The sequence below is a fragment of the Cervus canadensis genome, chromosome 32 (genome assembly GCF_019320065.1).
Source record: "Cervus canadensis isolate Bull #8, Minnesota chromosome 32, ASM1932006v1, whole genome shotgun sequence".
In the NCBI taxonomy this organism is placed as follows: Eukaryota; Metazoa; Chordata; class Mammalia; order Artiodactyla; family Cervidae; genus Cervus; species Cervus canadensis.
Genome location: NC_057417.1, coordinates 3311825 through 3330177, shown reverse-complemented (window position 1 = coordinate 3330177; position 18353 = coordinate 3311825). Strand labels below are relative to the sequence as shown.

General features: G+C 47.5%; 1 protein-coding gene across 3 annotated transcripts in view; it reads left to right on the top strand.

Annotated features, from left to right (window-relative positions):
• Positions 1-18353, top strand: part of SNX29 (sorting nexin 29) — a 579583-nt gene that overhangs the window by 345689 nt on the left and 215541 nt on the right. For all 3 annotated transcript variants that reach the window (XR_006267027.1, XM_043455630.1, XM_043455631.1), the window contains one exon: positions 13680-13796. Coding sequence is in view for 2 of the 3 variants with exons in the window: in XM_043455630.1 (XP_043311565.1) it covers positions 13680-13796 (117 nt within the window). In the remaining variant the exon portion in view is untranslated. The remainder of the gene's footprint in view (positions 1-13679; positions 13797-18353) is intronic.

The window sequence follows — 18353 nt, the reverse complement described above, 5'->3', positions numbered from 1 at the left end:
AGGCGAGAGAATGCTGTGGCTGGGCCTCAACAGGTTGCCTGTGGATGAACTCATGGAGGGGTGATGCTGGGAACTGGGTCCATCCCAGGGTGTGTGCTCAGCAAGTGTGTGTTCTTGATAATGATGGCCTCTCCCTTTCCTCCCCCCGCTCAACACTAGAAGGCTAGAGAAGGCCCTCTGTGCTGGACAGGGAGATGAGGCCAGCGCCGAGCTGCCTTCCAAGTCCACAATCCCTGGGAATCAATAGTTGTCCTCCGTGAGCAAACCTGTAACAAAGGTGCTTTTGAAAGCAGAGGCCAGCAGAGCCTTTCAGAGTAATTCTTGACCCATTTTCACAAGCCCGCAGAGCACAGTGCTTTTGTAGTGGTGATGGGTTATAATTACAACCTCTGTATGATGCCAGGTAAACGACATTATCTGCTGTGTTTACAGAAAGGAACCTTCACCTGCTCCTCCTCTGTGGCCTCCTACCCTTCACTGATCCAGCAGAAACGAGCCCTGGAAATGTCTGGTTTTGTCGGTGGCTTTGGCCTCGGCCCCCAGGAAGACACATGGGGTTGAAGGCGAGCCTGTGCTCCAGGACAGGCCTGGGGAGCAGCGTTGTGTGCTGCTGTGTGCAGACGCTGCCCCACCGGCCACATCTCCTCCTGGCGGGGGGCAAAGGGTGGAGGGTGGGGCTTGTGTAACAAAATAAGTGTGGGTTGAGGTGTCCCTGAGTGCCCTCATCTCTGTGGGACCACGAGCAAATAGCTCCAGCTGCCTTTGGGCCTCAGTTTCCTCTCCTGTAAAATGGAGCAGCAGTTTGCATCTAGCGAAATGTCTAGGGCTTCTGTGTGCAGTTGTGCAGGTTGTACACTGCACAAGGGCATGTGGCTCTGGGGACCACGTGGGAACTTTGTTAAGCCCACATGCCCCTCACCGGGCCCCTGTGGGGCTGTGGCTGGTGTGGCCCTGAAAGCATTTGACATGTAGTAAGTGCTCAGTTCAGTTCAGTCACTCAATTGTGTCCGACTCTTTGCGACCCCATGGACTGTAGCACGCCAGGCTTCCCTGTCCATCACCAACTCCCAGAACTTGCTCAGACTCATGTCTGTTGAGTTGGTGATGCCATCCAACCATCTCATCCTCTGTCTCCTCCTTCTGCTTCTGTCCTCAATCTTTCCCAGCATCAGGGACTTTTCCAATGAGTTGGCTTTTTGCATCAAGTGGCCCAAAATATCGGAGCTTCAGCTTCAACATCAGCTTTTCCAGTGAATATTTGGGACTGATTTCCTTTAAGATTGACTGGTTTGATCTCCTTGTGGTCCAAGGGACTCTCAAGAGTCTTCTCCAGCAACACAGTTCAAAAGCATCAATTCTTCAGTGCTCAGCTTTCTTTATGGTCCAACTCTCACATCCATACTTGACTACTGGAAAAAGCATAGCTTTAACTAGGTGGACCTTTGCTGGCAAAGTAATGTCTCTGCTTTTTAATATGCTGTCTAGGTTGGTCATAGCTTTTCTTCCAAGGAGCAAGAGTCTTTTAATTTCATGGCTGCAGTGACCACCTGCAGTGATTTTGGAGTCCAAGAAAATAAGTAAGTGCTCATGAAACCGTAACTGCTCCTACACTCTTGAGGAATCATTTATGGAGAAGATGGATATATGTGTCAAAAGATCTGGGGAGTAAGGAGAACTGAGATGTGAGTTCGTCTTTGAAGGGTAGATAGGATTCCAGGAGATGTGCCTGGAGGGAGGTGGAGGTGCAGCATGTAATCTCATGTGGTCAGTGTTGGTTTTTCCTTTGAAATATTTCTTCCTACTTCCTTCCTCCCTTCCCCTCTTCCCCCTTCTCCTATTGCTTGTACACCATGCCAGGGAAATTCATGGGGATCGATTGAAATAAAATTTTAAACTTTGGATTATCAAAGAATTTTTTTTTTTAATTGTAGTATAGTTGACTTACAATATTGTGTTGGTTTATATATATATATAACCTATATATAGCCTACCAGGCTTCTCCGTCCATGGGATTCTCCAGGCAAGAATACTGGAGTGGGTTGCCATTTCCTTCTCCATCAAAGAATTTTAATATGGGCAGAAGAGTGTCATGTCCCTACCCCTACGCATCATATCATCTCAAACGGCTCCAGTTCCCCAAGGCCAACCGTACTCCATGTCTTGACTTTTGTGTCATTTGGAAATAAATTGCAGACCTCTGGTGATTTTCTTTGTCAGCATCAGTGAGAAGTTTTAATCAGAGAAGGGATGTGCTCAAGTTTGGGTCATAGGGAGGCCGTTTGAGCATCAGCTTGTGTGTGGGGCCGAGGAGGAGAGAGCAGTGGGAAACGGGGGGCTTCTCAACCAAGACTGGGGTGACGGAGATGACCGAGAGGGGATAGATCTGAAGATCGGAAGGCTGTAGATTCTGTGGGACCAGAGACACTGGGTGCTGTCCTTGGTGCTGCTTTTGTGTCAGACTCTTTTATGACCCCACGGACTGTGGCCCGCCAGGCTCCTCTGTCCACGGGACTTCCCAGGCAAGAAATACTAGAGCGGGTTGCCGTTTCTTACTCCAGGGGATCTTCCTGACCCAGGGAACGAACCTGAGTCTCTTGCATCTCCTGCATTGGCAGGCAGATCCTTTAACACCTAGGTGCCTGAAAGTGAAAGTGTTATTGGCTGAGTCGTACCCGACTCTTTGTGACCCCATGGACTGTAGCCCACCAGGCTCCTCTGTCCTTGGAATTCTCCAGGCAAGAATATTGGAGTGGGTTGCCATTTCCTTCTCCAGAGAATCTTCCCGACCCACGGATCGAACTTGGGTTTCCAGGCCCAGGCTTGTGAAAGCTGTATGCCCAAAGTCACAGCTAGGAAGTGGGGGAAGGTGGTTTTTAATCCCAAGACTCTGGGCTTTGGAGTTTGTGCTTAAATTCCAGGCTGTGCAGCCCCTCTGGTCATGTTTCACCAGTGTGGTGACCGTGTCATTTATTTATTTATTTATTTTCTTGTGGCTGCATCACTCAGGATCTTAGTTCCCCAACCAGGGATTGAACCCATGACCCCAGCAGTGGAATTGCAGAGTGCTAACCACTGGACTGTCAGGGAAGTCCCAGGATGTGTGACAGTTGATGGAACCTGTTTAAAGACCTCAGAGGCCGCGCATGAGAACGTGTCTTTCAGCAGAGCGCTAGAACCCAGGATTTTGTGTTTGCTTTATTTCCCTCTGTTTTGCTCATCTGTCTCAAACGACCTCCAGGAAGGGGTTGGCTGCTCTTTTATTATTGCCATTTCTGTATGCCCCGCCTTTGCTCTTTAAGGGAAGAGCAGGAAAGAGAAGGTGTTACCTGGGCAGGTTATCAGCTGCTGCTGTGTGCGACCTTTCTCCCTGGCTCCCCTGGTGTGTTCTCTGAAAGGTTGGGCATCAGGGGAAACCAGGGCCAATGTTGAGGATGGGGACGCAGCAGCTCTGCCATGGGGCCATACCAGTTACATAGCGTCTGTTTCTCAGAGGCGTCCCATAATCTCTTAGTTCTGAGTGTTTCCTTCTCCCCCATGAAACCATAATCCCAGGCAAATGTCTTTAAGCATCCCCTCCTCAATTTCAGCTTTCTGAACACAGAGGAGATGAAGGGAGGGAGTCTCTTCAGTGTGAACTAATCTCAGCGGCTCTGCAGAGGGAGCCCACGTGGCGCTGTCCGGGGGGCACTTGAGGATGGAGCTGGCCCTCCCTCAGCTTCTGGTGAACCTGTCACTTGGTGGCTTGACAGTGTGATATCCAGGAGGATCAGTCCTGAGGTCGCAGAGCTCTGCCTCACCAGGGCGAGCCTGCCTGCCTTTCTGGGGCTGGCCCCATAGCAGAATCAGAGCGCAGGGCGGGCTGGAGGGCACAGGAAAACTGGGAAGACTCTGGGGATGCAAGACCCCGAGCCCACATCGACCTTAAAAATAATCACAACCTAGAAGTTGAGAGTTAGGTTTTATTTGGTGGAGAGTTTAGGACTTCAGGCCTGGCATCCAGCATCTCAAGTGACGCTGAGAGAACTGCTCTGAGGGGGCAGGAGGGAGAGGAGTCAGGTTATACAGAAGTTTGTAATAAGGAGGAGGTAGCCTGAACATCAAAAGATTATTGTTAATTAAGGAAAATCAGATATTTCAAGTTAAGGGATTTAGCACTTTACTCTCTAATAAGACACAGCAGTTTGGGCTCACTGAAATCATTTGTTTTATATGTATCTCAGCTCTCTGGTGAGCATCCTACGATTTGGTTTTTCACATCTTTAGTTCCTTGCTCACTGCTCGGTGTGGGGAGTTTCAGATGGCTGTCCGGTACCCAGAATTGTTCTTCCTGGGCGCCCTCGGGGCTCAGAAATTCACATTTGGAGGGCCGGAATCACGGACAGCTGTGACATCCTTATTTATTGGCGTGGCAGGAAATATTCCACTTCACACCCCTCAGTCTAACTGGCTTTGAACCATCACTTTACCTTGCTGAGCCTTGCCTTCGTCATCTGTAAAATGGACATAAGCTCAACCTCCCAGGCCATGGCATGTGCTCCTGTAAAGTGCCTGGAACCCCGGCTGGCCAGAGGAGGCGCTCCTTCGGGATGCGTTCAGGATCACGCCCTGTGACAGGCACCGGCTGCTGCCCACACATTTGTCATGTTTTTGTTGCTCATGATAACCTGGACCACATGGCACAAGACCCTCATTTTATAGAAAAGATACCAGGAGTCAGAGCAAATCGATGGGACCCGAGTTTGACCTCCACAACCGTCATCTTTCTACGCCTGATCAGGGCAGCCTCACTCAGAGGGCTCGTTGATGCTGCACGTCCCTAAGTATCCCTCACCGTCCCTGGAGCATCTTCCGGTTGGAATTTGCTTTGCTGGTTTCCGCAGTGCCTGTGTATGAAGCAAAGACCATGTTAAACAAGTCTCACTTTGGCTGCCGGACAAGTTGCTGGGTTTCTCCTTTGGACCCTGAGTCCCACAGTCGGGCTGCCTCTGCTCAGGTTCTTGTTCACTCTGCGTGCTCCTTCCTGTACTGCCGGGGTCTCCTCGGGGGTCGGGGGGTGTTGGTGCAGACTGGCCTGTGATAAGCCAGACGAGGCCTCAGGCACACCCAGAGACGGTGCCTTTCCCAGGGGTGTGCACGTGCGTGGTGAAGCTCTCAGTGCTCGATCCCAGCTTCCTCACCTCCTCCAGGTCCTCTGGCATCTTGAGGTGCCAGCTCAGCATCCTGGTCACGGTGTGTGCAGAGAGGCAGGGTAGAGAGTCTGCCTCAGAACCCAGACCCAGAAATTTGAAAACCAGTTCTGCTGCTTAGGGCTTCCCTGGTGGCTCAGCTGGTAAAGAATCTGCCTAGCAATGCAGGAGACCTGGGTTCAATCCCTGGGTTGGGAAGATCCCTTGGAGAAGAGAATGGCAACCCACTGCAGTATTCTTGCCTGGAGAATCCCACGGACAGAGGAGCCTGGCAGGCTATGGTCCATAGGACCACAAAGAGTCGGACATGACTGAGCGACTATCACTTTCACTTCTTTCTGCTGCTGTGGCCTTGAGCAAGGTGCTTACCTTCTCCTGCCTTCCTTTTGGCTTGCTGCTCAGGTCTTGAGCCTTACCTTCTTTCTCTGGGAAATGGGCATGATCAGGCGGCTGCGGGAAAGGCTCCCTGTCAGTCTTTTGAGGGCAGTGGCAAGTGTGATTTTTATTTTTTGGCTGTGTTGGGTCTCCGTTGCCGCGCGGGCTTTTCTCTAGTTGAGTGGGGGCTACTCACTGCCGTGCACAGGCTTCTCGTTGCAGTGGCGTCTCTTACTGTGAGCACGGGCTCTGGGCACTCACAGGCTTCAGCCACTGCCGCGCGTGGACTCAGGATTTGTGGCTCCCGGGCTCTGGAGTTGCGGGCTCCGTAGTTGGGGCGCACGGGCTCAGTTGCTCCGTGGAATGTGGCATCTTCCCAGATCAGAGATGGAGCCCATGTCTCCTGCATCGGTAGGTGGATTCTTCACTACTGAGCCATCAGCTGTAATTTTTTGAGAATGTCTGTGTCCTGGGCTAGGTCTGTACCTGTGTTGTTCAGTTAAGGTTAGTGATTTTTTAATCTTCAAACCTACATTGACACTGTAACAAGGAAATAGGGTGTATACATCTGAAGACCAACAGATGTTGATGACATTGGTTCTGATTTTTCCTTTCTACTTGCTTTACAAATTTTATCCAAAAATGGTCATGTTTTAGCTTTTTAAAATCCTTATTATTAGTCATTGTTTCTAATAATTATTAATGCAAGACATTGTTTCAAGGATGGCATGTGTGATATACATAGGTGCTCTCAAACTATCTGTAAATAACCTTTTTTTTTTTTTTTTTTAAGTATTTCTAATTCATTACAGACTGGAACTTTTGTAAAATGTGAAAAAAAAAACCAAAGACCCAAAACAAACAAAACCCCCCAAAACTAGAAAAACTGTGGAATTCCTGGATTTCATACCAAGATGAGATGGCTTCAAACATTTTGAAATTTCTGTGGTTGCCTCAGATGGGTAGCAGACCGCTGGCATCCCAGCTGCCGCTCACGGCGCCCTCCGGCAGCGCTGTGGCAGAACTCCTGTGCCACCGCAGGAGGAACCGCCGTGCCCGGGGCGCTCGCTGCTGGCTGGTGTTGGCTGGTAGGCTAGATGAGGTTTTTCTCTGGCCGTGGCTTTGTTCGCCTCCTTGAGAATCCAGCAGTCGAGAGCTGACAAGTGGAGGAGCTTCCATGACCTCCTGACTCTACAAATGCTGAACCGAAACACTCGCAGTTCACGTCTGTGTGTATGAACTCTCTTCCCCATTCTTGTCTTTGCCGGCGGTTCCCAAGTCTGGTTGAGCATCATGGACACTAGGGTCTTTTAAAAGTATTACTCTGGACTCCCCCATGTTGAATCAGCATTTCTAGGAGTGAAACCCAGAAATCTGTGTTTCTCAGAAGCCCTCCAAGCATCTGACCTTCAGCTTGCTTCGGGAGCCACCAGTCCACGCTGCTGCTACCCTTTACTCTGCGGGGCTGACTCATCTCCTCAACCCCCGAAGGGCGCGGCTCCTTCCTGTGCCCAGGGTGGAGGGCGGGGGACACAGACAGTGGCTCTGACTCTGACACCTTTGGCTCACAGCCTGACCTCTCTGAGCCTCAAGGCCTCCTGTGTAAGAAGCCCTGCCACTCACAGGAGGGTGGCGGGGGTCGCGTGAGCTAGGTGATCTAAGGCCCGGAAAAGGCCCGATGAATAGCTGGTGTTCACAGGTGTGTGAAGGGACCTCCCTGGTGGCCAGTGACAAGACTTCACCTTCCAATGCGGAGGGGCAAGTTCCACCCCTGGTGGGGGAGCTAGGATCACACATGCCTCCTGGGCAAAAAGCCAAAACATGAAACACAAGCAATATTGTAACAAGTTCAGTAAAGCCTTTAAAGTGGTCCACATAAGAAAAACAAAACAAAACAACCCTTTAAGACAGTAGGCCCTGGTGAAGGCTTTGTCTCTCAAAGGCGGTTGTAGTATCCTCACCACAGCGGAAGGTTCCAGGTCTTTCCCCACAGCCATTGTCACTGGGAGTCACACACAGCCTTCACATTTTATAAAATCAAGGTAGATTCTGAGGCATCAAGTCAGTGTTCTCAGAGTTTGGGGATGTGACCAGAAGAGTCTCAGTTGCTGTTAAAATTTGGGGGTGCATGCGTGCCAAGTCACTTCAGTCTTGTCCGACTCTTTACCACCCTGTGGACTATAGCCTACCAGGCTCCTCTGTCCATGGGGATTCTCTCGGCAAGAATGCTGGAGTGAGTTGCCATTTCCTCCTCCAGGGGATCTTCCCTACCCAGGGATCAAACTTGTGTCCCTTAAGTCTCTTGCATTGGCAGACAGCTTCTTTACCACTAGTGCCATCTGGGAAACCCCAGGTATCTTGGTTTAATTAATCAGGACGTGTCTCCTTCAGTAGCCAGAGGAGGGGTGAAGCAAGATTTACTTGAATGTGATTAGATAGAACATTCTGATATGAAAGGAAATGCCACAGGTATTTTTTAAAAAATTATAATCTTTTCATGATTTGGCAGGTCATTATGATGATTCCTGGGATTTTCACAGACTTGAGAGCTTTTTCACAGACACATTTTTTTTTCCAGAGAGCATCTTCCCTGATGCTCCAGCTGGAAGGGATTGGTCGGCCTCTTGAAGCGCCAAAGGCATCATCTTATAAAGGCATCATCTTTATAAAGGCATCGTGTTTAGCCCAGCTCAGACGTCACCTTCTCTGACGCTTTCCCCCAACCCCTTCTGCCAGGAATACTAAATAGGTATCATCCTGTAGGCCAGCACTCTGATCGATTGGTTAGGGGTGTCTGAGTGTCTTCTTGAGGAAGAAAGCACTGATTGACTAGTGATGTCTGCCCAGCAGCAGGAAGTGGGGGATCGCAGCAGAGCCTGATAGACTTCACTGGGCCCTGTGGTTGGGCTCTTAGGTGGGTTCCAGCCCTTTGGAGCTAAACTGCTTGAGCACAGGTATGGACATGGGATACTCCCCTGCAGGGGTTTGCTAAGCCACAAGGTGAGGGATTTTAAAAGTTTGACAGGTATTGCCAAACAGTCTTGTGCCCTTAAACTTCTTAAATCTTTCTCCCCTCTTCTCTCAAGCCTAAAGGGTGAGACCCAAATGATGACTGATTATTAGCTCATGAGTTGTGCACCTTCCAGACACAGCTTGGGGGCCATGCATGCTACCATCTAGGTGTTACTTTATTTATTCATTTATTTTTGGCCGCGCTGGGTCTTCGTTGCTGCACAGGCTTTTCTCTAGTTGCACCAAGCAGAGGGTCTTCTCTCTAGTTGCACCACGTGGGGGAGTACTCTCTAGTCGTGGTGGCTTCTCACTGCAGGGGCTTCCCTTGTTGTGGAGCAGGGACTCTAGGGCCTGCGGGCTTCAGTAGTTGCAGCTCGCGGGCTTAGTTGTTCCTTGTGTGGAATCTCTCTGGACCAGGAATCAAATCTGTGCCCCTTGCCTTGGCAGGCAGATTCTTCATCACTGGACCACCAGGGAAGTCCCATGGCTGACTTAAGATGGTCCCAGAACACAGCGAGTGCCTGACTGTGATTTAGGGTGTGGATCAGCCGTTGGAGGCTGCCTGGCATGTGTCAAGGCCAATCAGAGAGGTGACTCCTGAGTGTTTTCTCTGGATGAGGCCTTTTCTGATACCCTGTCTTCCTTCCAAGTCCTCCTCTCTCCCTGAGTGCTAGTCCAGTTTGTCTGACTTCTAGGATGTGAACCCCATGACTTCCCTGGGCCCCAGTACCGAGAACAGTGCCTGGTGGGTGGTTAGCAGTTCTCTGGGTGATGCTCCCGCTTTGGGGGACAGCGAGTCTCTCTCCACAGCCCTCTGAGCCACTTATTACGGTCCATGAGGCACTTTTCCATCTGGCTTCCAGAGATCTGCCTGTCCTTTTCTTCCTTTCTCATGTCCCTTTAATGTGATCACCCTCCATGTACAACCACTTCTCACTCACTGAAGCTTTGCCACGCCTGGACACAGTACTGAGCCTGCTAAGAGTCGCAGCTCATTTCATCCACACCTCGGCCCTGTGAGATGAGTGTTGTTTTCTTTTTTTTTTAATTAATTTATTTTTGGCTGCAGTCCATGGGGTCGCAAAGAGTTGGACACGACTGAGCGACTGAACTGACTATTTCGCTGCCCCGGGTCTTCATTGCTCCACACCGGCTTTCTCTAGGTTTGGCGAGCAGGGGCTTCTCTTCATCACGGTGCTCAGACTTCTCATTGTGCTGGCTTCTCTTGTGGATCATGGGCTCTAGATAGAGCGTGCGGGCTTCGGCATGTGGTATTGCTAGTTGCGGCCCAAAGCTCTAGAGTATGTATGGACTCAGTAGTTGGGGCGCACTGACTTGGTTGTCCCGCGGCATGTGGACTCTTTGCAGACCAGAGATTGAACCCCTGTCTCCCCTGCATCAGCAGGCAGATTCGTAACCAGTGGACCGTCAGGGAAGTCCATGAGTGTGGTTTTTAATCCCCATTTTGTATGTGACGGGCCTCAGGGTCATAGAGGTTAAGTGACTCACGCAAGAGCACGCATTAAGAGAGCCAACCAAGGCTTGTCTTGCATCAGAGTCTGAGCCTTTTCAAAGCACCTCTTTGGGCTGCTTTCCTGCCAACCTCTGGGCCTTTGCACCAGTCATTTCCTCTGCTGGTTGTGTCTTTTTCCTCTCTGTTCACAAGGTGAGCTCCCAGAGGTCAGCATGTTTATGGAATGTAGAAGACCCGCTGGGTTGAGTGACTTTGGGGAGAAAATGCGAGAGGAGGGTGCAGAAGATGGTGTTAGGGAGAGAGGCTGAAGCCAGATCTGCAAGGAGATGGATTTTTATCTTTAGGGCAGTGGGAGGCATTGAAGATTTTAAACAGCAGGTGACAACATCAGCTGTTGCTTTGGGGAGATCACTCTTGCTCCTTGGTGGAGAAGGATTGTGGGACATTTCTCTCTTTCATTCCCTGTGGCTGTTGGAAATAGGGAAGGAAGGTCATATGCAACCTGTAAGTGCCCTCAGAGCCTCATAGAAATTCCAGCAAGCAGTGGTTGTGCCTTTTATTTTGATGATAATGGGAACCATTTGTGATTTCACATTTCTCTTCTGAGGCTGGCTCTGAATCTCGAATTCATTTCTAGTTATGCTATAGTTTGGAAAGAGTTATTTGAGGAATAGGAAGCTCAGTGTGGCTTATGTAAGATGAAAGCTGTTTATATCAATAACTGTTTGTGGGGATATGTAATGGAGAAATCCAGGGTTTCAGAGCTTAGCTTAGTAACAATGAGCATTGCTGTTTTAATGAGTGCTGGAAACTGTCAAATTTTGTCTCCTCGGTTCCATAGGATTTTTCCCCCTCCATTCTCTAGTGAGATGAAAGCTTTGTCTGATGTGGTCAAGTTACTCTCTGGCTGCAAAATAGAACCAGGGTTTTGACAGTTGGTGATAAACACCACTTGCAGCTGGCATATTCCAGTGTTTTATGCATTTATGGGAAATTGTTTTAACACCCTGGCTTCCACTGCCAAGCAAAACACAAACCCAAAGCAAAACCCTACTTTGCTTTGGAAATGATGGTGACATTTATTTAAAGCTTGTACCTTGTAGGGGCATATTAGCAGGTATTTAGCAGTGAAACTGGCAGTTGTGTGTGTTTCCTGCTTACTGTGTGGTAAATGGATTCTTAGACCCAAGGAAGCTCGAGGAGGGCTTATATGATTTCTGTGTGGAGGAATCAAGTAGGTATTATTAGTGATGTATTAGTGATGTTGTATTTGTTTGTGACAGGCCTGAAGGTCATCTTCAGCTTTTTTATACAAAAATAAGGCAACTGGGGAATATTGATTTTAGGTCTGTATGACAGAAGAGGTTGGTCAAAGGCTCAGTGGCTTATTCTCCGTTAATTAATTGTGTGGCCATTACAGTGTCTTTTGTGCCATTTTTACTTTGCATTTCTCACTGGTTTGAATAAGGTGGCACCTTGGAGACAGAGGGATTGCCATCTGAGTGAATATCCACTGAGCAAGTTAACAGAAGCATCAGCATTGCAGTTGGGAACCTGATAAATTTCAGGTTCTTCCTGAAATTCCTGGCTGCTTCCTTGAGTTACACATGAAGAATTTTAATTCTTTTAAAGCGCCTGAGTGGTTATTCTCTCTGATAAATGAAAGAGTGCTCATTATTAAGAAACTGATAAGTAAGGAAAAGTAGAAAGAATGGAAACAAAAAATACCCCTTGACTAATGTTAGTATCTTCTGTATTTCCTCCCTGTGCCTTTTACCTTTTATATATATTCAGAAAAATAAAATGATGGCTTACCTTTATTCCTTCTGAAGCATCTAGATTTAATCTCTTTTTTGCCCACAAAACTTCTCCTTATATCCCTTCTGTATTCTAACAGTATGTTTTATATTTCACCTAGAGTACTTATTATAAATGTTCTGATACTGTTTATGCATTATACTGAACGTAGTAAGTACCTGGCTAAAGTCTTGGGTATAGGAGGGGTGATTTCTTGGGAGGGGCAGGAGGACAGGGGCTGGTTGGGGTCTGCTTCACCTCTGCATTCAGGGCGGGGGGCTGTTCTCTGTAAGGTACTTGTCAGAATCTTCTTTCATGGTTTCTGATGAGCATGGCAAGATTATACCTCACATTTCTCTAAAAAACTTTTAAAAATAAATTTTAATTTGATTTTAAGCCCCAATAAGATCACTTTTTAAAAAAATCCCATTTTTATTTTTTCTATTTTTTGACTGCATCACATGGAATGTGGGATCTTAGTTCTCTGGCTAGGGATCAAACGTGTACCCCCTGCGGTGGAAGGGTGGTGTTTTAACCACTGAACTGCCAGGGAAGTCCCAAGATCACTCTTACAATCAGAGGAATTACTGTGTGCTTTGACCATATGGGATATCCTTATTCCCTTTGTATGTTACACGCGGAAAGGCCTGTTATTGGTTCTGTGGACCAGTAATAGGCTATCTGATCCCAACCTCCATTTTTTATTTGGGATCAGTCAAGAATATTGAAATGTGGGTAAATCTGCAGGCTCTCTGCAGGCCTGCGTGGCTGCACAGTGGAGGGGCAGGATTGTGGCGTGTGGCCCAGTGATCAGGAGCCAGGGCTCCAGAGTCAGCCTTAGCTGTGTGGCCCTGACCCTGCTCCTTAGACTCCTCTGACACTGTTCCTCTGTCTGTGTGTCAGGAGTAATAATACCCACCTCAGGCGTCTTCCTGGCAGAGAACACACAGGGGCCACAGTGCATCTGTGCGACCACAGGTGTGTCCTCACTCACCATCACCATCCTCAACAAGGCTCTGGTTCTGTGGTCTCGGTTTTCAAAACCAAAGCCTCGATGAACAGAAATCATTCATCAGGGACTTCCCCAGGGGTCCAGTGGTTAAGAATCAACCTTGCAGCACAGGGGATGCGGGTTCAATCCCTGGTTGGGAAACTGGGATCCCACTTGCCTATGCGCCACGACTAGAGAGAAAACCCACACACCTCAACAAGGACCCCACATGCCACAACTGAACAAATGTTACAGCCAAATAAATTTAGTAAAAATAAATTTTACAGCCAAATACATTAAAAAAAAAAAAAAAAGAAGTGGTCAGTCATTCTACTCGTGCCATTAGCCGGGGATTCTTGACAGGCACAACACAGATGAGAAAGAAAGCCTTTGCTAGAAAAGTATTCATTTCCTAAGAATAAAAGCCTCAGGTCCAAAAATGACCTGATACAGTCATATTCCAGACTGTAAACTGGGACCATTGATGCTGAAGTGTTCAATTCCACCAAGTCAAAAACATATTCAGCTTAACAGGTGCATTTGCACGCATGCGTGCTTACTTACTTCAGTCGTGTCCGACTCTCTGCGACCCCATGGACCATGGCCTGCCAGGCTCCTCTGTCTATGGGATTCTCCAGGCAAGAACACCAGAGTGGGTTGCCATTTCCTTTGCTGAATCTGACCTGAGACAAGCCAAAACTGATCCATAAGGAAGCAGCATTCATTGTTTCCAGCCCAACAACCTCTCGATGCCGGTTGACCAGTGGTGGGCTCGGAGAAGGCGGGATGGGCCGTGGGGAGGGTCTGCCCCCGAGCCTCACTGTCTGGCACTTGTGTGTTGCAGGTGGCGGAGATGCACGGGGAGCTGATCGAGTTCAACGAGCGTCTGCACCGGGCCCTGGTGGCCAAGGAAGCCCTCGTCTCCCAGATGCGGCAGGAGCTCATCGACCTGCGGGGGCCGGTGAGTGCCCCAGCCTTGTCCTTCTGCCCATGCTGTCTGTCCGCCCACCACCTCTGCTGCCCACAACCCTGCTGTTACATGTGTTCAATGTCAAGGGCATGGAAAAGTACAGAGACTAAAAGGGGGAGCATCTAGGCACCCCCACCCAGATTTTACATGCACTAGCCCTCACCACATTGGCTTTCCTTTGGGCGGGAAGGGGTAAAATAAATAACATATTAAAGAATCTGTCTAAACCCCCTTGGCAACATTTCATGCCCCACACACATAATCGATATTGTGAAATTGGCACATATCCTTCCCCTCCCTGTTTTTATATGTTACTACATGGATAAATTTCCATAGCAGTGAATAGTCTCAGTTTTGGGTAACTTTTACCTACCTGGTATTACTTCTGCATATCTGTTTCTTCCATGACTGTGTGTTTATTTGGTATTACGGTTTGAGGACCATCCCACGTAGATCTAACAGAGCAGGGTCCCCAAGCCCCAGGGCATGGACTGGTGCTGGTCTGTGGCCTGTTAGGAACCAGGCCACACAGGAGGAGGTGGTTGGTGGGCAAGTGAGTGAAGCTTCATCTGTGTTTACAGCCGCTCCCCATCGCTCACTTTAGCAGCTGAGCTCCGCCTCCTGTCAGATCAGTGGTGGAATTAGATTCTCCTAGGAGTAGGAACCCTACTGTGAACTGCACACAAGAGGGATCTAGGTTGTGTGCTCCTTACGAGAATCATCCCCAAACCACCCTCCCCACCACGGCCCGTGGGAAAATTATCTTCCATGAAACCAGTCCCTGGTGTCTTAAGGTTGGGGGCCACTGTAATAGAGGGATTTTGAACTGCGGCCCTCTTGATCCTTTGAGCCATTTCCTCCTTTGTCGGGGGCCGTCCTGTGCATCGTAAGATGTTTAGCAGCATCCCCAGTTTCTACTCACTAGAGTCCAGTAGCATCCCCGGCCCATGCCACCCCAGTCATGGCAGCCAAATATGTCCCCAGACATTGTCAGATGTCCACTCAGGGGCAGGATCACCCCTGGTTGAGAACTCCCCACCGAATTTGTTCACTTTGTTAATTCTGTAATTCTCTCTTGAATGAAATACTGCACTATTTTAAATCTGGCTGTGTGTTCATAAACATTGTGGTTGTTCCAGTGTTTTGCTATTGAAACCATGTTGCTGAGAGCATCTTGTTCTTTTTGTGCACATTTATAACAGCTTCTTCTTTGCTTTAAAACTTTCTTATGATGTCAGATGTTAATAATACCCAGTGGTCGGCGGGTGTGTGATACACTTTCATGTAACCATCGTTTGGTTGAACTATTGTCAGTCACAGTCAATCTTATTTCAAGTTACCAACACCTGCTTTTCCCTTCTGTATTGTTTTGAATCAAATATTAGGCATTATTTCATCTCTAGACATTTCAGAATATAGCTATAAAAATCAAGAAAACAAATAGAGCAATCAAGTATAATTGAAACAAATATCATTGTCAGCCCTCCATTATCGATAATTCATTTATACCAACAAATATCAGTGTTCAGATTTCTTCTTGTCTCATAATTTTCTTAGTTTTTTGGATTGTATTGAGAAGTGACAGATCTGGGTTTGTCTGCTGTCAAAGACTGGATTTTTTTTTTTAAACAATTGAAAATTATCAAAATTTGGACTCTTGACAAACGTTGTTACTCACATGCTAAACAACCAAGTAGCATAAAAGGGTATATTCAGTGAAAAAGAAATCTGTTTCCTATCCCAGAGGCAATAACAGTGATCAGTCTTGGGTTTGTCCTTCCAGAGATGAGCATGGCTTGAGTAAGCCGCATGTACATATGTACATGTTTAATCACTAGTCGCCTGCTTTGTTCACTGTTATGTATATTACTTTTCTTCCTCCTAACTCTACACTTTAGAGGTCACTTTATTTTATCAATACTTTGCGTGTAGATCTACATCATTCTTTTCAAGTGCTGCATTGTACCCCTTTGAACTGGCAATACCATAGTTTGTCTAACCAGGCCCTGTTGATGGATACATGGTTGTTTTCTGCTTTTATTTTCCAACAGAGTTGATATAACATCCTTGTGAAATCCCACACTTAGACAGAAGTTTGTCTGGCAGCTCATGGAGCTCGCTTGGCTGGATGTAGACCCAGAGTTCTTATCTTACAAGATTCTGAGGCACTGAATCTTCTTTTTGTCCTTCAGAAGGGAGGACCTTTTTCTGTCCTCCTCCACCTGTTGCAGGAAAATTCTTTCTGAGCGCCAGTATCCATCAGGAGCTCCCAGTTGTCCGAGTTCCAACAGTGTGTTGGGCACACATGGGTCTCTGCCTTCCTTCTCTCATTTGATTTTTTTTTTTTAAAGTCTTCATTGAATTTGTTACAGTATTGCTTCTGTTTTGTTTTGGTTTTTTGGCTGGGAGGCATGTGAGGTCTTAGCTCCCTGACCAGACCAGTGAACCCCCTGCATTGGAAGGCAAAGTCCTAGCACTGGACTGTCAGAGAAGTCCCCTCTCATCTGAAGACAAGCCTGTGAGTCGAATGAAATTAGCCTCCTCTTGAGTAAGCATGGCAGCTGAGATGCAGAGGGTTCAGGCCCCACTGGACTTATGATTAAGCTCCAGCACAGTGCTGGACCCCCGGCCCATCGGGCCTCTTCATCTCCAGGTCCTTTGCTCTCTCCTCTGTGGGGCCTTTGCTCCCGTCCCTTCTGCCTGGAATAAGGCTCTGGGCCCAGGTCACTCACCCTCAGAATCCACTCATCACCTCCTCAGGAGACCCGACAAGGGCAGGTTTTCCTTGTCAAATGTGATATTTGTGTGTATCTCTCTCTTCTTCTCTTGCTATAATTTTATGTTTATCTCTCACTAATCAGTGTCTCAGTGAGGTACCACCACCTCTTTGAGGGTAAGTGCCCCGTCTCTTTCTGCTCCCTTTAAATTCCAGTGATTCGTACAGTAGGTACTTACTGACTTACAGAATGAGTGAGTGAATGTCAAGTAGTAAGTGGTGGAGTCCAGGTTTTCCTGGACCCCTGACATGTGACCCGTCTTCTCTCCTCATGCTGCATTCCCTTTGGCCTCCAGTCTGGATGCCCGTGAAGGCAGTGACATCCTTACCCAGAGGCAATGCGAACTGTCATCAGAGCCTTTCCGGCAGACAGTCAGGAGAGTGTAGGCGGTCCTGCAGGCTGTTGGGAAGAGCTGGCCATTTTGACACTAGCCCCAGGGGAGCCCCTTGAGCTTGTTGTTTTTGCCTCAGGCCTGCTCTGGTCATCTGCCTAGAGCCAGGCAGCCTGGACAAAGGAGGGAGGCGGCCGCAAGCTCAGCTTCGGTTCTGGAGCCCACTCTTCCTTCCCAGATGGCGCTAATGGCCAAGAACCCGCCTGTCAATGCAGGAAACATAAGAGACGCGTGTTCAATATATGACAAACCCACAGCAAGCATCACCCTCAATGGTGAAAAATTGAAAGCATTTCCCCTGAAATCAGGAACAAGACAAGGGTGCCCACTCTCACCACTACTATTCAACATAGTGTTGGAAGTTTTGGCCACAGCAATCAGAGCAGAAAAAGAAGTAAAAGGAATCCAGATAGGAAAAGAAGAAGTGAAACTCTCACTGTTTGCGGATGACATGATCCTCTACATAGAAAACCCTAAAGACTCTACCAGAAAATTACTAGAGCTAATCAATGAATATAGTAAAGTTGCAGGATATAAAATTAACACACAGAAATCCCTTGCATTCCTATATACTAACAATGAAAAAAACAGAAAGAGAAATTAAGGAAACAATACCATTCACCATTGCAACAAAAAGAATAAAATACTTAGGAGTATATTTACCTAAAGAAACAAAAGACCTATACATAGAAAACTATAAAACACTGATGAAAGAAATCAAAGAGGACACAAACAGATGGAGAAACATACCGTGTTCATGGATTGGAAGAATCAATATTGTCAAAATGGCTATTCTACCCAAAGCAATCTATAGATTCAATGCAATCCCTATCAAGCTACCAACGGTATTTTTCACAGAACTAGACCAAAGAATTTCACAATTTGTATGAAAATACAAAAAACCTCGAATAGCCAAAGTAATCTTGAGAAAGAAGAATGGAACTGGAGGAATCAACCTGCCTGACTTCAGACTCTACTACAAAACCACAGTCATCAAGACAGTATGGTACTGGCACAAAGACAGAAATATAGATCAATGGAACAGAATAGAAAGCCCAGAGATAAATCCACGGACCTATGGACACCTTATCTTTGACAAAGGAGGCAAGGATAAACAATGGAAAAAAGACAACCTCTTTAACAAGTGGTGCTGGGATAACTGGTCAACCACTTGTAAAAGAATGAAACTAGAACACTTTCTAACACCATACACAAAAATAAACTCAAAATGGATTAAAGATCTAAATGTAAGACCAGAAACTATAAAACTTCTAGAGGAGAACATAGGCAAAACACTCTCCGACATAAATCACAGCAGGATCCTCTATGACCCACCTCCCAGAATATTGGAAATAAAAGCAAAACTAAACAAATGGGATC